Below are 18,999 nucleotides of genomic sequence, written 5' to 3'. Positions count from 1 at the left end.
ATTTTTTTTGAAAACGTAAAATTTCCTCAACATTTAAAATTTCGACGGATGAGATTAAAAAAGATTTTGATCCTCATCGATGGTCGAGATCACTTTGACATGGATCACTCGAACTAGCCGTTGGGAAATTTTCCTTTAAATAGGATGTCAGTGGTCATTTGAGATCATTCGACCTTGGAGTCGTGTGCTGAGTGAAAGCTCTCTTGTAATCGTTTTTTATGTGCAAATAAAGAAAGACTTTGGGGTTAATCTCTGCTGGTGTTACTCTGCGGGAAATGCTGTAAGATGTTTTATTTTCTTGCATAGATTTACTTTCAGCGATTGATGTTAGCTTATTGAAGAGTGATTTAGACACAGGTATCTTGTCTGATCACTTGGGTTTGAATGATAGTTTAATTTTTGAATATAATGGCAGATATCTCCATTAGATCTGAATTTCATTGTCGTTTTCTCTCTCTATGTTAATGGTTGAATTAAACTATGCAAGAAATCCTTTTTTTGAGATTACCTGGCGTTCGGGGAAGTTCTCGGTTGAACCAGCCAACTCTCGAAAAAGCATTTTTGAAGAGCCCAATTGGTTTTGATCCCGGTCTTATCATTAGAATTTTTCTGGTGAATGCATGAAGGGTTTTCTAAAGCACTTCATATTGAACTTAAAATTTTGAAAATATTTCTGTGGCATACTGATAAATTTGGCTATTTAGAGCCTTTAAACTATGGATATTGTAATTAATTCGCTGGTTTTAGGGTTTTTAGTTTTGTTTCTTGCATATTTTATTTCTAGGTGTTTGTTTTTGTCATTACAGGTTGCAGATCTGAAGGTGTAGTCTTGTTCCAAAGCCAGATCTAGGCCCTGGAGGGTAAGATCTGGGCTCAACATCATTTTGCAGGGATACTCTTCAAAGGATTTTCAAATTTTTTGAAGAAATTCAAGGGTTTGTCCACGCTATATGTTGCTTGGGGTTTCAGGTAAATTTCGAATTTTTTTTAAGGGTGTATGCTGCCCTGGGCATGCAACAGACTCTCCATCCATTTCATGCTTCAGTGTCAATCTCCCTGCGCAGCTGTCACACCCCAGCGCTGCCCATCCACAGCCAAAACACCCGCCATCCACACATTTTTCTTTTTCTTCTACGCATCCTTGCAAGCACTCTGCTCCTTCTATCTGCGTCCCTCTTATTCTGCTCCACGGCATCCACTTGCTGTTCTGTTTCCCTTTATTGTTGTCCGAACTAGCATCCTCAGCTTACCAGCTCCACGTGCCATCCCTCACCCTTCACTCTTGCCCACCTGCGTGTTGCCAGATCTAACTTTCACATCCACGTAGCCCCTAAACCTACGTTCCAACCCGCAGCCACTCCTTTCCTTATCGCAGCTCCCACGGCCTTCAACGCTAGCTGGAAAGCCTGCAAAAAGAACTCACGTAACGTGCTGCCATCTGCTCCTCATCACAGTCCATTGTTGCCTCAACTATTCTCTCCATGTTGCATCACATTGCCCTCCCCACGCCGCTCCAAAACCTGCTCCATTTTCACGTTTCCCACAACGCTGCGTGCTACCCACACTTCTCCTTATGCCGCTATTCAAACTCCTCTCCCACGCAGTTTCCTCACGACGCATCTTCCATTCCACGCAAGACCCACGCACATCCTCAAGCATCCATCTCACCTGCTGTTGCCCACGTTTCATCACCTCCATGCTAAAACCTGCAATCTCTGCCATCGAACTCATTTTCCCCACCATCAACTCTTCACGCCTTCAACATGCAGATACAAATAAAAACGTATTTCAATTTTTGGTTAGGTTTTGTTTTTTTTTACATGCGTTTATATATTTAGGATTTAAGTTAGCATATATTTGATATATTTAGATTTTAGTTTAGGAATAGATTTTTTTTGTTACGTTTTGGTTTTAAATTTATTTCATTTTAGTTTTGTTTTATTTTAATTTTAAATTTAGAATTTTATAAAAAAATAAAAAATAATAATAAAAATAAAATAAAAACAAAATAATAAAAAAAATAAAAAATCATAAAAAACATACAAAAGGTTTAGTCCTTAGTTTTTTTAATTTTGTTTTATTTTAAAATTTAGTTTTTTTTTATGATCTTGGTTTATATTTTAATCATTTCAAATAAAAAAAAATATTTAAAAATTAATTTTTTTTTTCGTGGTATAGGTAAATGTGCTTAGATTTTATCTAAAGATTAGCTATATGAAAGTGGTGAATCATTTTATGAAATTAGTGAGCATTTTAAATTTCGTGATTGCTTCAAATATTTAAATCTTTTGAAATTTATTTGCTAAAATATTGTGCATCTTGCATCTGGTGAAATTAATCATTGCTTGGATTATTTAATGTTCTTTACATCTTAGATATTTTGCAATTTTTTTAGGCAATCGTCAATTATTTCATAAGCAGCTGCAGCTAATTGATTACTTTGGATCATTGACTCCTCAAGGCATTGGTATTAGATCATTTAAAATTTTCGCTGAGCCTTAATCAAGTAGTCGATTGCCTTGCTGTGTTCCTGAACCGGTTGATTCCCAGCTGGTTCTCCTTTATCCCATAGGGTTTACACCCCTTAGCTTGCTTCAGGGAGACAACGTAAATGGAGAGAGCGGGGATCAGGGTGACAACCCCCGGTCTGAGCGTTGTCGCAGTACCTAGACACTCTGCGCGACAACAAGTCTATAGTGAGACAATTGTATCCCAAAGAAAGCAAATTGTTAAGCAATTAAATTAAACTTGCCACAACTCAAAATACTTGCATGTAAGAAGTGAGTTGCCCTAAAGCAAGATAACAACTTATACTTCAAAGAAAAATGAAATGCAAAGCATCAAATGAACTTAGAAATCAAAATGTGATGGTGAGATTGTGTGAATTTTACAGCATGCACAATGAGCCTAAAAGGAAAGCTAGAAAAGATGAATTGCAAAATTAATCCACCCACACAAAAACCTCATTTTAAATAAGGAGAAAGGATGCCTTGGGCAAGAACCCAAGCTCCCACAAGAAAAAGAGATATTATATTATGATATTAAAATGGAGTTAAAGCCTCTTAGAGAGCTGCCCAAAAGGTGAAGGGAATTTGTACAAGATTGAGAGCTAAAGATAGCTATAATATCCCTCCAAACAATAGCAACCTCAAAGGCCAAAGAAATCTTTCTAAAATCAGAAGATTACAATTTCCACAAGGGCTCACAACCTAACTTTCTTTGCAGCTCCTTCTAGTGTCCATGACCTCCTTGGAATAGATCTTGAATGTTTGAGAGGTCCTACAAGAGAGGTAGTTAGAGTTTCAATAGTATTTTCTCAAGGCACTTGTCTCAAAACTCCAACTATGGGCTGCAAAACTAATACAAGATTAGTGTAAAAAGAGCATGCAATTATGGTACAAAATAGTATACAAAACCAAATCAAGTGTTGGGAGTGAACCCCATCACTTGCCTAGCTTGGGAAATGCTCTTAAATAGCTAAATAAATCAATGAAAGCACAATTTTTTAAAGAGACTTAAATTATGAAGTATTTTCTTGTATAAAAGCTATGTCCAAGAAAATTCCTGCAAGAAACCACTGTATAAGATAAAACTGTAGAAATTCAAAGAACCAATGAGAGTTCCTTAGAGAATGTGTCAAGAGTGGGTTGGACTCTCCAAAGACTTCTCTTCACATTTGATATTTGATCCAACAAGATTTTCCTCTACAAAACTTCAATTAAACATTAGTCCCATATAGATCTAACAAATAAACAATGATATGAAAACTCTAGAAATTTATTGGAAAATAGCTAGAGATTTTTACACCTAGAGCATATTCCTAAATCAATTGCCAATGCAAGATAACTTTACATTAACAAATCTACAAGAGCATATGGAAATAACATAAATGAAAGCATGGACAAAATAAATTATAGCAATAGTGAGCCAATCATTATGCTCCAATGGAACAACAACTCATGAATGAACCCCAAATTTTTTTATTGCAATTGAGAACAAGTGTAGATAAGAGTAGAGCTTCCCCAAGCACAATAGCTCGTAACAATGATTTCATAGTGAGAGCCCATAACTTTATTATATAGAAGCTTGCGAGCCCATAAATTTATTATATAGAAGCTTGCGAGACAATCCCAATTCCGTCATGCAAATTCGAATTTCCTTAGTGGCTACTTGATTTCTTCCTTAGAGGCCTGTTGACCACTACCGGTCAACTGCCCATAGCAGTACACCCCCCTTTTCTTTGCAAAAAGGGTAGCGCTTGATCGACATGCCCGTGCCATTCTACAGTCATCGACAACTTGATCATTTTATGTTGTAAACCCAGTCTGCATGTATAAATTGTAAATAATCTTAGCAGATATGAGTCAAGTCTGTAAATTGCCTAGGTGGACCTAATTTTCTAAGTGATAATCTACGTTCCGGAAGGTTTTTTCGTCTCACCGATCCATGATCGGCAGAGTTTTCCTTCAGTCTAACCTCAATGCTGGGATGGATTTTGTCATTAGAATCTTAGGAGAATCGTAGTGTGTTAATTATCTAGATTATAGTTGTGTCGCAGAACTGGGTGGTCTATGAGGGTCTATGTCAAATGGGTTTTTTCCCCCTTGGGATGTAAAGTTGTAAAAGTCATGATGTAAAGTGTCTTGAGGGTTAAGAAATGTTTTAATCCCCTCATAAGTCCTAAGTCCTAGGTCCTAGGTAATTTTTCCAAAAGCTAAGTTTAAGGATCCATTTAAAAATAAATTAAAAAATAATAAATAAATAAAAATAAAAAAATAAAAAATATAAAAAAAAATAATAAAATAATAAAATAAATAAAAAAAATAAATGATAAAGTAAAACCCTAAAAGTAATAAAATAATAATATTTTGAGTAAATAAATGCAGAATTTCAATTTTTTAATACATTAAAAATTCGACGGATGAGATCAAGAGATATCTTGATCCTCATCGACGGTCGAGATCATTTTGACATGGATCACTTGAACTAGTTGTTGGGATCTTTTCCTTTAAATAGGGTGCTAGGGGTCATTTGAGATCATTCGATCTTGGAGTCTGGTGCTGAAGAATCTCTCTTGTAAACTTTTCTGGTGCTAATAAAGAAAGACTTTGGGTTAAAATCTTGCTGGTGTTACTCTCTGGAAGTGCTGTGAGCTATTTTATTTTCTGCATATTTTGATTTTCAGCCATTAGTAACAACTTATTATATAGTATTGTTGAGCACAGGTATCTTGTTTACTTGCCAGGGTTTAAATGGTATTAGGTTTTCTGAAGTAATGGCAAGTATCTCCATTGCTTTTTGAGATCTAGTATTATTTTTCTCTCTTTATTGATGGTTGAAGTGAGCTGTGCAGGAAACCCTTATTGAAGAAGATCAGCGGGTGTTTGGGGAAGTTCTTGGCTGAACCAGCCAGCTCCCGCAAGCATTTTCTTGCAGAGCCCAGCTAGTTTGGATCCTGGGTTAATCATTTAGTTTATTTTCTGATTTGCATGAGAGATTTCTAAAGTATTTTCATAAGTAAATCTGAATTTCTAAAATATTGTAGATCATAACTGACAAATCTGGCTGTTGTAGAGCTAAAATTTTGAAATTTTGAACCGGTTTGTAGGGTTTCATTTTTTCTTTGCATATACTTTCCAGATTTTTTGGGTCTTCCACTTGCAGGTTTGAGATAAAATTCTAGAGGAAAATTGAGTTTTGCAGGGTTTACTATCTTGCTGTCCAGAGGTTTCAGATATCAGTTGTTTTTTAAATCTGGGGTTCCATTATTTACAGGAAGTTAAATTCTATGTGCTCCCATCAAATCCCAACTCAGCCTGGTCTCAGCAACACAGCTCCGTCAAACCCCATCTGCTCCTCATCAATCAACCTGCAACTCATCCAAACGCTGCACAGCTCTCATTGGAACTGCGTTTTTCATTTATAAGGCTCTCCACGCTGCTTAAATCGCCCACTGTTTGCAATCCTCCTCTCCACGCCATCGCCCAACTCCATTCTTCAACGCAGATTGATCCCCACGTTCAACCCTTCAGTCATATTAACCCAACAAAATTCGATTTTTGGGTCAGCACGTGAGTTTGCCCGCGTTTCTGCTCTCAGCACGTGGAGATTACTTGCGTGAGGCTTTTCTTCCTACGCATCTGCTCTTCGCTGCCTTCACCAGAGCTACCGTGGGCCTGCACGCAGCGAATTTAGGGTTGGTAAGATTTTGTAGTGAAGATGACCAAATCTTCAATGCCAAAGTTCACATGGGCTAACTTCAATGTGAACCAAAGCTTGAGTGAGGGGAGTTAACAATCTGTAAAGTCTTCCTTCCCGGATTCCAATCATTCTTGTATCTTCTATGCTTGAGTTTTTACCCCATACTACAACCTTTCCATCAATGAAAGCAACTCTATAACCTTTGTCTTCTAGACATGAAATGGAAAGTAAATTCTTGTGCAAACCTAGAACAAATAAGATATTGTTGAGATGAATGTTTCTTGCATTTTCCAGCTCAATTGAAGTTGATCCAATTCCTCTCATAGGGTAGCTTTTATTGTCACCAAGCTCTACGGAGTAAGAGGACTTTCCTTTTGATAATATCTTTAATTGCTGGTGTTGACAAGTCATATATCTTGATGCTCCACTGTCAATCACCCAAATATTCTCATCTTCAAATGTGCCAGTGAGTGTTGAGAATAGTCCTTCATCCTTTGTAGATTTCTTGATCACTTGTTAGAAGAAAAGAGGAGATCCCATACTTCTTTGATGCCTTTCTTGAGTTGACTTGCAACCTTCTACACTTCTTTAGGAACTTCTTTAGTGTAGTAGAGATCTTTATTATGCCCTTAGCCAACATTAGCATTGATTCCATGTTGAGAAATCTATAGGGCAGTAGTTAGGATGATTTCTCTTTCTATGATAACTGTTTGTGATATATTTTTACCTTTTCTTACTTATTAGTGACTCTAGTCCTTAATAGGGACTTTGACCTAAAACATGATGACCCAAGCATGAAACCCATGCTTTAATAAGTCATAACAATAATAATAAAAATTCCTTTTTCTTTCTTTTGATAAATATATTTCATTATGACTCAAATACAATTATGAAGACTGAAACTAGTTACATTCTTCAACAGACGTGGCTCCTCAAAATAGGCCGACTTTTCAGCGGCTAGGCCGACTTGGTCTTGAAGGGTATTTTGACACTTTTAATGACAAAAATAATTTTCTTTACAAGTTACAATGTGCCCGATGGGGTCTTCAACTTATGACAATGACTCTTTTGACTTCTTGACCTAGGACAAACCCTAGAAGCACTCAATGGGTGCTTGACCTCTAAAATAAAATACCTTGAGCATCAAACCCATGCTCAAAAATAACAATAATAATTTTCTTTCATTTTACAAAATACAAGAATTGAAAGTACATTTCATATTTATTAAGACCGAACCTAGTTACACATTTTCCAACATTATTAGCCATTATAGAATACACCATTGATCACCATGTACCATGACCCACATCCAGAAAGCAACATTAGCATATGTGAGAGGATGAGCATGAAATACAACACTGTTTGGTAGAATCTCCATCAGACAGCTGACATCATGAGGTTCTGCTGAGCAAATGCTAAGAACAATCTTTGGCAAACATTTATGGATAACTACAGATCTCATCTATGGAATTGCCGATTGTGAAAATTCACATGTATATCAATCCTCTAGTTACCCATACAAATCAGGGCAACAATACCAAATGTGATGTCCATATTTCTATGATAAATAGAAATGATTGATGACAAAAAAATTCTTATTGAAACATATTTCCATAATGCTTATATCAACTGTGATATTCAAAATGAAGTATCCAAAAAACCGTTATTAAGTTACAACTCAACATAAACCATTATTTCCATTATGTCTCACATTTTAAAGGAAGATTGCAATAAAAAAAGTACATACACATATTTGACATGCATTCACTCTACAGCATTCTCGCAAAATGAGTCTACAATCCTTTGCACATCCTTAGTGCATCTTCACAAAATTTGTGGTCCTTAGCAGCTCCTTGGTCTTTCTTTGCAAACAATCCTGGCCAGACTTTGGATGTATCTGGTATGCCCATTTGCTTCAGGGACTCCTCACTCTGCTTCTACAAAGGGTTATTGTTCAATTTTTTTCCTAAAACGGAGAAGTTGACATTTGAAATTTGTTAACATAAATGGAAGGGTGAGACATGGTTGACATCTCAATCATTTCCTTCATTATTATACATACAACATTCATAATAGGTTATTTAGTACAATATTACAAATGGTCAATTAATATATAATGTTTTTTTAGTACGAGCAATCAATCTTTCTCATCTTCGTCTAATTTCTAGAGCTCATCATAGCTGGAAATGTATGGTCAATCTAACGATGCATTCAATGATTCACAATGTTTTAACTATCACATTCAATGATTGGGAGTAAGAATGAGTTGTTATTTTGCATGGTTGCTCAAATTTGACAATGGTACCTTCTTTATGTTCTAAATTTTACCTTCTAAATTTATGTTCTAAATTTGATAAAGTGTACCTTCTTTATGTTCTAAGTTTTGAAGGGTCACAGAATATCATGTTCATAATGTTTTAACAATCACATTCAATGATTGGGAGTATTTTAAACACTTTCCAAAAATGAGTTGTTATTTTGCTTTCCTGCTCAAATTTGACAATGGTACCTTCTTTATGTTCTAAATTTGATAAAGTGTACCTTCTTTACGTTCTATGTTTTGAAGGGTCACAGAATATCATGTCAATGGATTCCGATTTGACCTTGCAAGTGTTCTATGTCGTGGACCTGATGGCACTCCTCTTAATGCTCCTCCTATTGTTAAGGTATATGTCCTTTATTGCATATTTTGTGGAACAGAAAGTCATATTGAGTATTCTTGCTGATCATAGATCCAATTTGAATTGGGATGGGCATAGGTTCTTGCTGAATATTGATTCTAAAAGAAATTTATGTGGATGGGGAAACCTATGGAATAATGCCTTGTTATTGATGAGAGAAGTTTCCTTTTTGTAGCTTGTTAATAAATAAAGAATGGATGAATGCGGCAAAGAAATATCTCCATGAAACCCTATTTTAAAGTTACAACTTCAACCTAGTTAAATAATATAAAATTTTGAAAAAATGTTACTGACATTATACACAAATTAAATATGTACATGAAGAGGAGAAACCACGTTATTGCATTCAGCACTGCAACAAGGACCAGCTGTTGGTAAACCCATTGGCATACACTAGTGTACCTCCAAGATCCAAAGCCTTGCGCCTATTATCATGAAGTTCCTCTAGCTGATTCACCGTTGATTTAACTGCTTCCCAGTTCATTGTAAAAATGCTGTAGCAACCGATATACTGGAGCCTTCAGATGAATAGGCAGTGTAACTTCCATTCCATATGCAAAACTTGAAGGGATTCTTTCTTGTGGCTTCTTTATTAATGATACAATCTGCTCACAAAACATGGTTGATCTTGCTATTTGGTGACTATTTTTTTTTTTTTTTTTATTTTTTATCTCCGACAATCTTTTTAATGACTGTCATAAAATTCTTGTTGTTGGATTCTTCCATATTATTTCCCTGGGGGTGATAATTTGATGAATGGGTTAGGATAATGCCATACTTGTAACCAAAATTTGACAGTTCCATTGGATTGGAAGACTTGGCATTATCTGTGTGATTTTCAGTGGTACAACAAATCTGGTAATTATCTTATTTTCCAAAACTCAGTCACTGCTTTATCTGTTGTGTTCTTTGAGGGAATGGCTTCAACTCACCAAGTAAAATAACGTCCTTGCATCACAATGTCCGTCACAAAATCTTATATGTAAGAGAGTCATCCTTGTCAACACACTTGAGGACCAAACTATCAGGGTTCCATCCTAGGTCTCCTTAAAATCAAACAATGCTTAGATGCTTTCAACCTAAGAGCCCTTCACTCCATTTATCTCGACATGAAAGATTTTAAGTAATACACAATATCCGAATGCCAAGCATAATTCTCCAACTTGTCCAAAATAGCTGCAACAATATTAACAACATCAATATTTGGAGCCCTTTAATTACCTTCTGTCAACATTCTGGCCAAACTTCACCCTTTAATTAATTTGTTCGGTTTTATTCCATGACATTTTTGTGAATCTTCATAGGCTGTTTTACATTTTTTCTGTTTAATATAACTTGCAGATTTCTTTTCCACTAAGATAGTTGCTACTCTGGAAGACACAGAGCTCCCCTTGTTTTCCTGGATTTTGTCTCTGTTGCCGGAGAGTTTATCCCACACGCCTGCCCATTGGTATATGACAGACAAGAGCTATCCACCTACTAACCCTATTGACCCACGCACATGCACTTGCAAATTAAAGAAGGAAAAGAGCTAGGACACACCTTATCCTAAAGGTTGGTCCTAGCTTGTTCTTGGTTGGTAGGGTTCTCCAAAGATCCTGTTCTTAAGTCTGAACACCTGTACATGCAAATATAGATCAGAAAATGTCCAACCATATATCATATGCTCCCATTTGATCTAAGTAATTGCAGTAAAAATGCTTTCAAAGATGGGCTATCCAATTGAGGCATTAAATCCAAAAACAATATTTCCCAAAATCTTCATTTTCCAATCTTTATCTTGGACATAAGTAGTCTCCCCCTGTTTTTGACATCATTGACAACAATATTTCCAGCACATCATTGAACAATCAAGGGTCATCCACAGATTAGGCACCCTACATCACATGAAACACCCCCAAGCATGGTGTAAGCACCTTTGGAGTAATGCTGAAAGTGAACATTAAACTTCTCAATATATCACTTAAGCATGCTAATTGTTTGACCAAGATGACTGCTACTTGGGAAGACATGCAGCTCCCCTCTCCATTAAGCTTCTCAATATATCTCTGAGGCATGGTTGTTGTCTGAATACAAAAAAATTAAGCAAAGCATATCGTACTGGAATACAAAATATGTCAATATAGTAACTGTTTAGAAGTTTTCGGTTGCATGAAGTGACAATGGTACAAGAGGATGGTTGTTGTCTGTATACAAAAAAATTAAGCAAAGCAGATCGTACTGGAATACAAAATATGTCAATATATTAACTGTTTAGAAGTTTTCGGTTGCATGAAGTGACAATGGTAGAAGAGGATTGAAGTGTTTTAATTGTACAAAATGAGATTTAAAATTTCTACATGCAACTTTGTCTATTCAATTTCCAGTGAATTTTGTGCCTTTTTCGTGATATTTTCTATGAATTGGTATATGAGACAAATTTTGCCATTTAGCTTGACCTTTTATGACGCAATTATATATTATTTTTCATGTTTGACATGGTATGCAGGCCATTGCAAAGGATCCAGTGCTTTCAAAATGCAAAATAATTGCAGAGCCATGGGACTGTGGGGGCCTATATTTAGTTGGCAGATTTCCCAATTGGGATAGGTAACCTGCAATCCATGAAACGAGTTTCTTTCTCCTTTTCTACTAAAGTAATATATGATTTGTATCTTGATTCTTCTCTCTGGACCATTTAATGCTATTCATCACTGCAGCAACAAAATCAAAAGCATTAGTAGGAAACATGATTCTACATAAAGGGAAACAATATAGACTTGGACTTCCATTGTGATAGAGGTGAATGTTTGTTTGCAGTGGGTGGCTTTAAAGTCCCTGTAATAGTTGTTGTTACTACAAGTGCATTTGTTTGTAATTACCATCTGTAGGTTATTGTATTGGTTTTTGCACAAGTGCCTGTATCAAATCGTCAAGGATTACATAAATTTTCAACTCAGGTTTTGTAGTCATAGGAACATTCCCACTCATAAGCTCTTAGTATGGTCATGTGGAGAGAAATTGAATGTTACAATTGCCTTTACAGAAGTAATAATATCGAACAGGGGTAAAAGGAAAACTCTTTTCAAAGAGAAAGACACTAGCAGGATACTTATAAGTAAGACAAGAAAGAAAGCTTTAGAAATTCATTGGCATGTAATTGCTTAAGTAATTAGTGATAGTATAGAAGTTAGCGTCCTGGTCAGTGGGTGTTTGAATATTGTCTGGCACAGAAGATATAACAGATAATAGAGCTTTCTTATCCATGTGAAGTTGAACTAGCACATTAGCCAACACAGAGTCTGTATAAATTTGGAATGACTTTTCGATCAAAGATCCTATTGCCATCCAGTATTATTAAGAATTGACTCCACTCTGATATCATGAACATTGGAAGAGCTATGGTGCCATTATTGGTCAAAAATATCTAGTATGGCCTAAGGAAGACTTCACATGTGGAAGGTTCTCTTTTGGTAGTAAATTAAGGTTAAGTTTTTTTGAGTACTGTAGCTCAAAAGGTACTTCTCGTCTTGTGTCCTGACTCCTGACTAGAAGGCCCTTGATTTGCCTCTTTAAGAACTTGCATGTGACATGCAGACCCCAAGGTGTGCAAGTGAGTTGCACGCATGTGAATGTGTTGCATGTGACATGCATGAGATGTGCATGTAAAGCAAGCTAAATTTATGACTTGTACTTGAGTTAAAGTAGAGAAAGCTAAAGATATGATAGTTAACTAAAGTAAAGTCACTTATCTTTAGTTAACTTGACGAGTTAATTTTAGCCGTCAATCTTAGCTTAGGAAAGTTATAAATTGAACCTAAAGTGAGGAGCTAAAACAAAACAACAACAAAAAATTGAGAGAGGCTTCTCAGTGAGCGTGTGTTGTGTCTGAGAGAGTGCAGTGAGGCTGGTGATCAGTATTGTATTTCTTAGTTGGGCCATTATCCCTGGTATGGGAGCCCACGTAAGTTCTGTGATTAATTTGTTAATGAAGCACTGTTGATTGGGAAAACATCTGTATATGTGTATGTGATTAAGATCAAGTAATTTTGCTTCCTCTAAATATTTTGGTTAGGAACTTAGCCATGTATTCTTTTAGTTAATAAGTGTTGGGAAACAAATGCCGAGAGTTGGGTTTGGGAAAATTTTGGAATGACTTTTCAATCAAAGTTCTTGTTATTGTTAATTTAGCAGGGGCCCTAGGAGGGGTTCCTAAAGGACTACTGTTGGAATTTCTAAGTCTAACCCGTTAGAAACCCTTCATGTACTTTCTGATTTATTTTTGCCTACTTATTTTGATTAATTAACAAGTTATTTACCATGTAAACACTGAAAATAAATACAAGTACATGCTCAACACATTACAGATCATCAATTGAAGGAAACAAAACAAGCACACAAATGACACCATTGTTTTTGGATCAATGTCCCCGGAAAAACCCAATGCGGGAAAACCGGTGCAACTATCTGAGGGTTTTATTATTATGCAGTTTTTGAATACAATCTGGGTGCCAAATCCGGCTCACCCAACAGAGAATAATCTCGATAGTAGTACCTCTCTACTCGGAAGTAGATATTCCGATTGAAACCTCGGATAAACACTCCGACAGCTCCCAACTCCAATCTGCCCCACGAAAACCCCAACATCTGCCTCTAGGGACTGCATCAGCCCTTCTTGGCCCAGCGTCAGCTCAATAACCCCTACGTCAACCTCTGGAGGCACTGTGTCAGCCTCTAGAGCCTCTGCCTCACCCACGCTGGCTCTCTGAGGCACTGCACAGCTCCTGGCTGCCACTGCGTGGCCTCTGGCTGGCTCTGCGTTCCTCTCTCCTGACTTCTGCGCTGATTTTCCCGGTACCCTTTCTGCCTCTCTGCTTTTGTATTCACTGCCCCTTGTTGCCGATCACTGATTCTATCTCTCTTAGCAAACCATGCTCTAGAGAATAGAATGACTGATCACTCTGGTGTGTTCTCCAAGTGACCCTCAAGCCTCTTCTTATACTTTTCTCCTTGACAAATCAATGACCGAGATTAAGTCCCTAATCAACGACTAATATTAACTCTGGCTTGATCCATGACTTTTGGACCCTTCTAACACAGTTTTATATTAATTCACATTAATATTTTATTTTCCCTAAGTTTAGACTTAGGGACTCATTAAAAATATTAATTATTTTAATATCTCCCAAACTGTTTAGAATCTGCCCAAACCATTTCTGGGTATTGGAGATCTCATGTGCTTTAGCTTCTCCACCAGTTTTCGTGGCTAGAGCACATCTGATGCTACCCCAAATCAACAACTACTACTAGATCAAGTGGCAACAATGGGACAAGGACCATTATTCTTTCTAAAGGGGTCTTAGGTCTAGACCTAGGGATTTGGGATATTCTTTGATGAATAATGGTCTAGACCTAAGACCCCTTTAGAAAGAAGGTTTCTAAGTGGCCTTGTGAGATAAAGAATGATAAAGATGTGGGACCACAAACAAGTCTTGGGAAGATCCAAGTTTCACCTAGGGTTTACTTTTTTTTTATTTTTATTTTTTATCTTGCTTTCAATGGTCATGCAAGGCCAAACAAGGAGGATGAGAAGGGTCTCGGGAACGATAAACTTCCTTTGAGTTTTTCTAATAATGATTCCCTTTAAATCTACCTTAACCTAGGAGAAACGTAAATAAGTATGGTCTTATGGCTAGGGATTGGTGTATTTCCCAATCCGACCATGGGATTGGCCTCAAACTTGGAGGACCTCTAGAGGACACACCAACGCAGATGGATGCCAACTCGCTCCAAAATTGGATGGTTACAAAGAAATTCGCTTGATGCCCTAGGAGATCCACTAAGGCTAGGGTAGAATTCAAAAGAAAAGGTAGGAAAAGAAAGTCTGGGGTGATCACCTAGGATTAGACTAGTGCCTATACCCTTTGGGAGAATTGGAGTCTAAATGTCTTTGATTTTTCAAACTTCGCTATCAAGGAGGCCTATTACAACTTCGCAAACCTTAGTGAGGAGGTTTGAAGGTTGTTCTAGATGTTTATACTTATTGATAATGTTTGATGGAGTTCCAAGGGAACAACGTATGTAGTGACCCTCTAGGAAGATTCGTTCTTATCAACAATGAGTAACGCATGCAATATTTTCGTGATCCAAGTGCTATTAACAAACTAGCATTACTTAGGGCACATTTCAAGACAGAGAAAGGTATTCCATACATTAAACATTTAATAGAGAAAAGAAATATCAATAAAAAACATTTACAAGTTGACAAGAATATATCCATCCATCCAAAACATGCCAAAGAAGATCCAAGACAAAAATGCGAAATTATTCTAAACATCAAAGCGCATTAGGAACTCCAAAACTCCTCCAAAGTGCAGGTCCGAATTCTTTTTGATAAGACAAATCCAATCCAATTGATGATGAATGAGAAAGATGCCTCTCTTCTATTTATACAATCCTCTAAGTGATTCAAATGGCCTAATTTGGACTAATAACGCTGCTAAAATGAAATAATGTGTATAATGACAATACTTTTGGTGGAAAATCCACCAAATAGCTCTATAATAAGAATAATTAGCCTCTCAAGTGGGCCGAAATGATAGAATAGTAGCTAGAAGGGCGGTTGGAGGGCGAAATGAAGTCCCTCACGTGCCATAATGAATAGGAGGGCTCCAATAACAGTGATGAAGGGGGTGGCCCCTTTATCTCCAAGCAAATGATCTGTGGTGCTTGCAAGTGGCTTTGGGGCACAAAAACATCCTCATGGTTCTCCAAGTCGATTGAACAAGCCTGTACACCATCTGTAAGGGATGGACCAATGATGCAAGCCGTCCCTTTGCCTCCCATTGTTATGAATAAAATATATATAAAAATAATAATGATAATTGTAATTAATTAATTAGTGATTAGTATAAAAGAGGCATGTATCCAAGGACATGATCATTTATGAAGAGGTACTTGCCTAGGTATATAAGCAAGCCATCACCCTCATTTGTAACATCATCATCTCACTTGTATTCAAATATTCTTATGAAATATATTATTGTCCTATAATGGATATTTACATATACCAAATCTTTTGAGTATTTTGCTGAGTATACAAACTTTGTTCGTTACATTGGTATCAGCGCATTCCTCTGAGTATACAAATGTTGTTCGTTACATTGGTATCAACGCATTCCTCTGAGTATACGAGTGTTGTTCGTTACATTGGTATCATAGCTGTTCGATCCTCCGGTCGATCCACCGATGCAGAGAACCAATCCGCTCCACCACTGCAGAGAACAAGTCTGATTCGACCCTTGGCCATCAACATTCTATCAACCTTGTTGCCGTTTAATTGAAGTGTTTCACTCAAAGTTTGGAGTTTCTCCATTTCTCAGTTTCATCATTCAGGCCTTTGGCCAAAAAAAAAAGATAAAGAAAAAGAGTCACTATATAAAAAAATAAAAAATTAGATTATTAAAAAAATATATATTAAAAAAAAGAAAAAAATAGTATATATAAAAAAGGTTGAAAAAAAGGGAGCATATATATAAGAAAATACAAGTAAAAGTAAATAATATAATAAAAAGATTAAAAAAAATCAAAGTTCAAATGTGTGTGTGTATATATATATATTCCACCGTGGAATTACCTGTTGCTTCCGAACTGCTGCACCCTGCCATCGAACCCTCTACAACCACCACTGGCAGGTAGCCGTTGCGGACAACATCGTGATTTCGCTGTTGCAGGAACCTGCCCTACATCGCCGCCCACAATTCGGTCAGGGTACCGTTGAAGTGAGATAATAAAACAAAATATCAGAAATTTGAGACAAAAAATTGGGAGAAAAGGCTTTCAAGCCTTAATTAATTGATTTACATAATAATGATACATTATTCACAAGATGAGGCCTTGTATTATAGAATTGAGGTTCTCATAACAAACAACCAATTTGGCTAATTGGTTGAACCTCCTCCACAAGTTTCTCCACAATATCTCTCCATAAATGTCTCCACAAATATCTAAGCTGATTTTGTGTGATTTCATCCCTAACTTCTCTCATTATTGTTGATTTGGGGCGCATGAGATCTCCAATACCCAGAAAGGGTTTGGGTAGATTCTAAACAGATCAGGAGATATTAAAATAATTGAAATTTTTAATGGAGTTCCTAAGTCTAAACTTAGGGAAAATAAAATATTAATGAGTATTAATATGAATCTGTGTTAGAATGGTCCAAAAGATATGGATCAAGCCAGATCTTATCTTAGCCGTTGATTAGGGACTTAATCTCGGCTGTTGAATCGTCAACAAGAAAAGTATAAGAGGAAGCTTGAGGGTCACTTGGAGAGAACACTAGATGATTAGTCATTCTATTCTCTAGAGCGGGGTTTGCTAAGAGAGATAGAATCAGTGATCGGGAGAGCAGCTGAGGGGCATTGAGTACAGAGAAACAAAGAAGGTAGAGATTGTGCCGAGAGAGCAGCGCAATAGCCAAGGAGAGTGACGCAGAGCCAGCAAGGGCTCACGCAGAGGCAACCAAGTGCTACGCAGAGCACCAGAGAGGCTAGCGTGTCTGACGCAGAGGCCCAGAAAGCTGACGCAGGGCCTCCTGGGGTTGACGCAGGCCAAGAAAGGCTGACATAGGGCTAGCGTGAGACAGAGAGGGGCTGACGCAGTCCAGATTGGGCAGATGCTGGGGTTGCAGAGCAGTTTTGTGCTGAGGAGCTGCCGGAAGGATTTTCTGGGGTTTTAGCCAAGAGATTTCTCTCAAACTGTGAGGTATAGTTGCTAAGGAAATTCTCTATTAGGTAGGGCAGTTTCGGCACCCAGATTGTACTCTGATATTGCTTAATAAGAAAACCCTCAAATAGCTGCACTGGTTTTCCCGCATTGGGTTTTCCCAGGGACATTGATCCAAAAATAATGGTGTCATGTGGTGTGTTTGTTCTTGTTTCTTTTAGTTGCTGATCTGTAATATGTTGAGCATGCATTAGTTTTTATTTTCAGTATGTAAATAACTTGTTAAGGAAAAATAACAAGTAGGTAGGAATAAACCAGATAAAGTGCATGGAGGGTTTATAACTAAGTAAACTTAGAAACTTCAACAATTATCCTCATCGTTAGTCATACGTAGACTTCTAGAGTAAGTCTACTTTCATTGTGAATAATTTCATATTTTCTTATGAATTATTCCTGCACACTCCCTTTAATAAATACTTAATCAACATTTAATTTGGACTTAATGATTGTTAATATATGTATGAGTCTAACATTTCCCCCTCAATCATAAGTCCAGAGTAATATCTTGGTACCATCTCGAAGTCTTCTTGTTGATTCATCTGTGTTGAGCTGCTGAAGAACTATTACGTTGAGCTGTTGAAGAATTACTGTGTGGAGCTGCTGAAGAATTGCTTGAAAAACCATTAAAACGAAATGTTGAAAACTCAAAGTTCGCTTGCCCATTTGGCAAATTTGATGATGCCTACTGGGAGATTTGTTGAGGCCCACTAGTAAATTTGATGATGCCCACTAGCAAATTTGTTGAGTTTGTTGAAACTTTTAGTCTAACAACCATCTTCAATTCCATTATCATTTCCCCCCTTTGTCCACTAAAAGGAGAGACAACAGGCGGCTTTTGTTTGACCACTGATCATTTCATTTTTGAACTCCCCCCTTCAGGCGTAGGAGAGTTTCTCCATGTTCAATTCTTCTGGCAACTTTATTGTTACCTTTGCCTTGAGTAGATTGTAGGACTTATGCATCTTCTTTATTTCTAGATTCCATATCCAAGGATTTATCCATCCATAATTAACTCTCATTTTAGTCTTCTTCTGCATTTGACATTTTTCTGATAGATGATTTGTCTTCCCACAATGAAGACAAGGATGGAGGTCGAAATATATACTCTCCATATGACCGTTTCTCTTACAATGGTTATACGTAACAAGATTCTAAGTATTTTCTAGAAAACCTGCACTTACAAACTGAATTGGTTTTGAAAAATATGGAACATAAAAATTGTTCTCTTTATTGTATCCCAAGCCGTGTTGATCTTTGTTGAATGAAATTTCTTCCCAAGGTCTGATTACCATCTTGGAAATACCTTTTTCTTGTTTTTATTCACACCTGCTATTGTTGCTGATATTCTGTGCT

General features: G+C 36.9%; 1 protein-coding gene across 1 annotated transcript in view; it reads left to right on the top strand.

The window, feature by feature from the left end:
- Nucleotides 1-18,999, top strand: part of ISA3 (isoamylase 3) — a 382,462-nt gene that overhangs the window by 154,924 nt on the left and 208,539 nt on the right. The window contains exons 13-14 of the mRNA XM_089430864.1: nucleotides 8,768-8,867; nucleotides 11,371-11,471. Of these exons, the coding sequence (XP_089286990.1) occupies nucleotides 8,768-8,867; nucleotides 11,371-11,471 (201 nt within the window). The remainder of the gene's footprint in view (nucleotides 1-8,767; nucleotides 8,868-11,370; nucleotides 11,472-18,999) is intronic.

Source organism: Pinus tabuliformis, chromosome 6 (genome assembly GCF_031772625.1).
Source record: "Pinus tabuliformis cultivar Carrire ecotype Pingquan chromosome 6, CPIR1, whole genome shotgun sequence".
Taxonomy (NCBI): domain Eukaryota; kingdom Viridiplantae; phylum Streptophyta; class Pinopsida; order Pinales; family Pinaceae; genus Pinus; species Pinus tabuliformis.
This window is presented reverse-complemented; position numbering and strand designations above follow the sequence as displayed.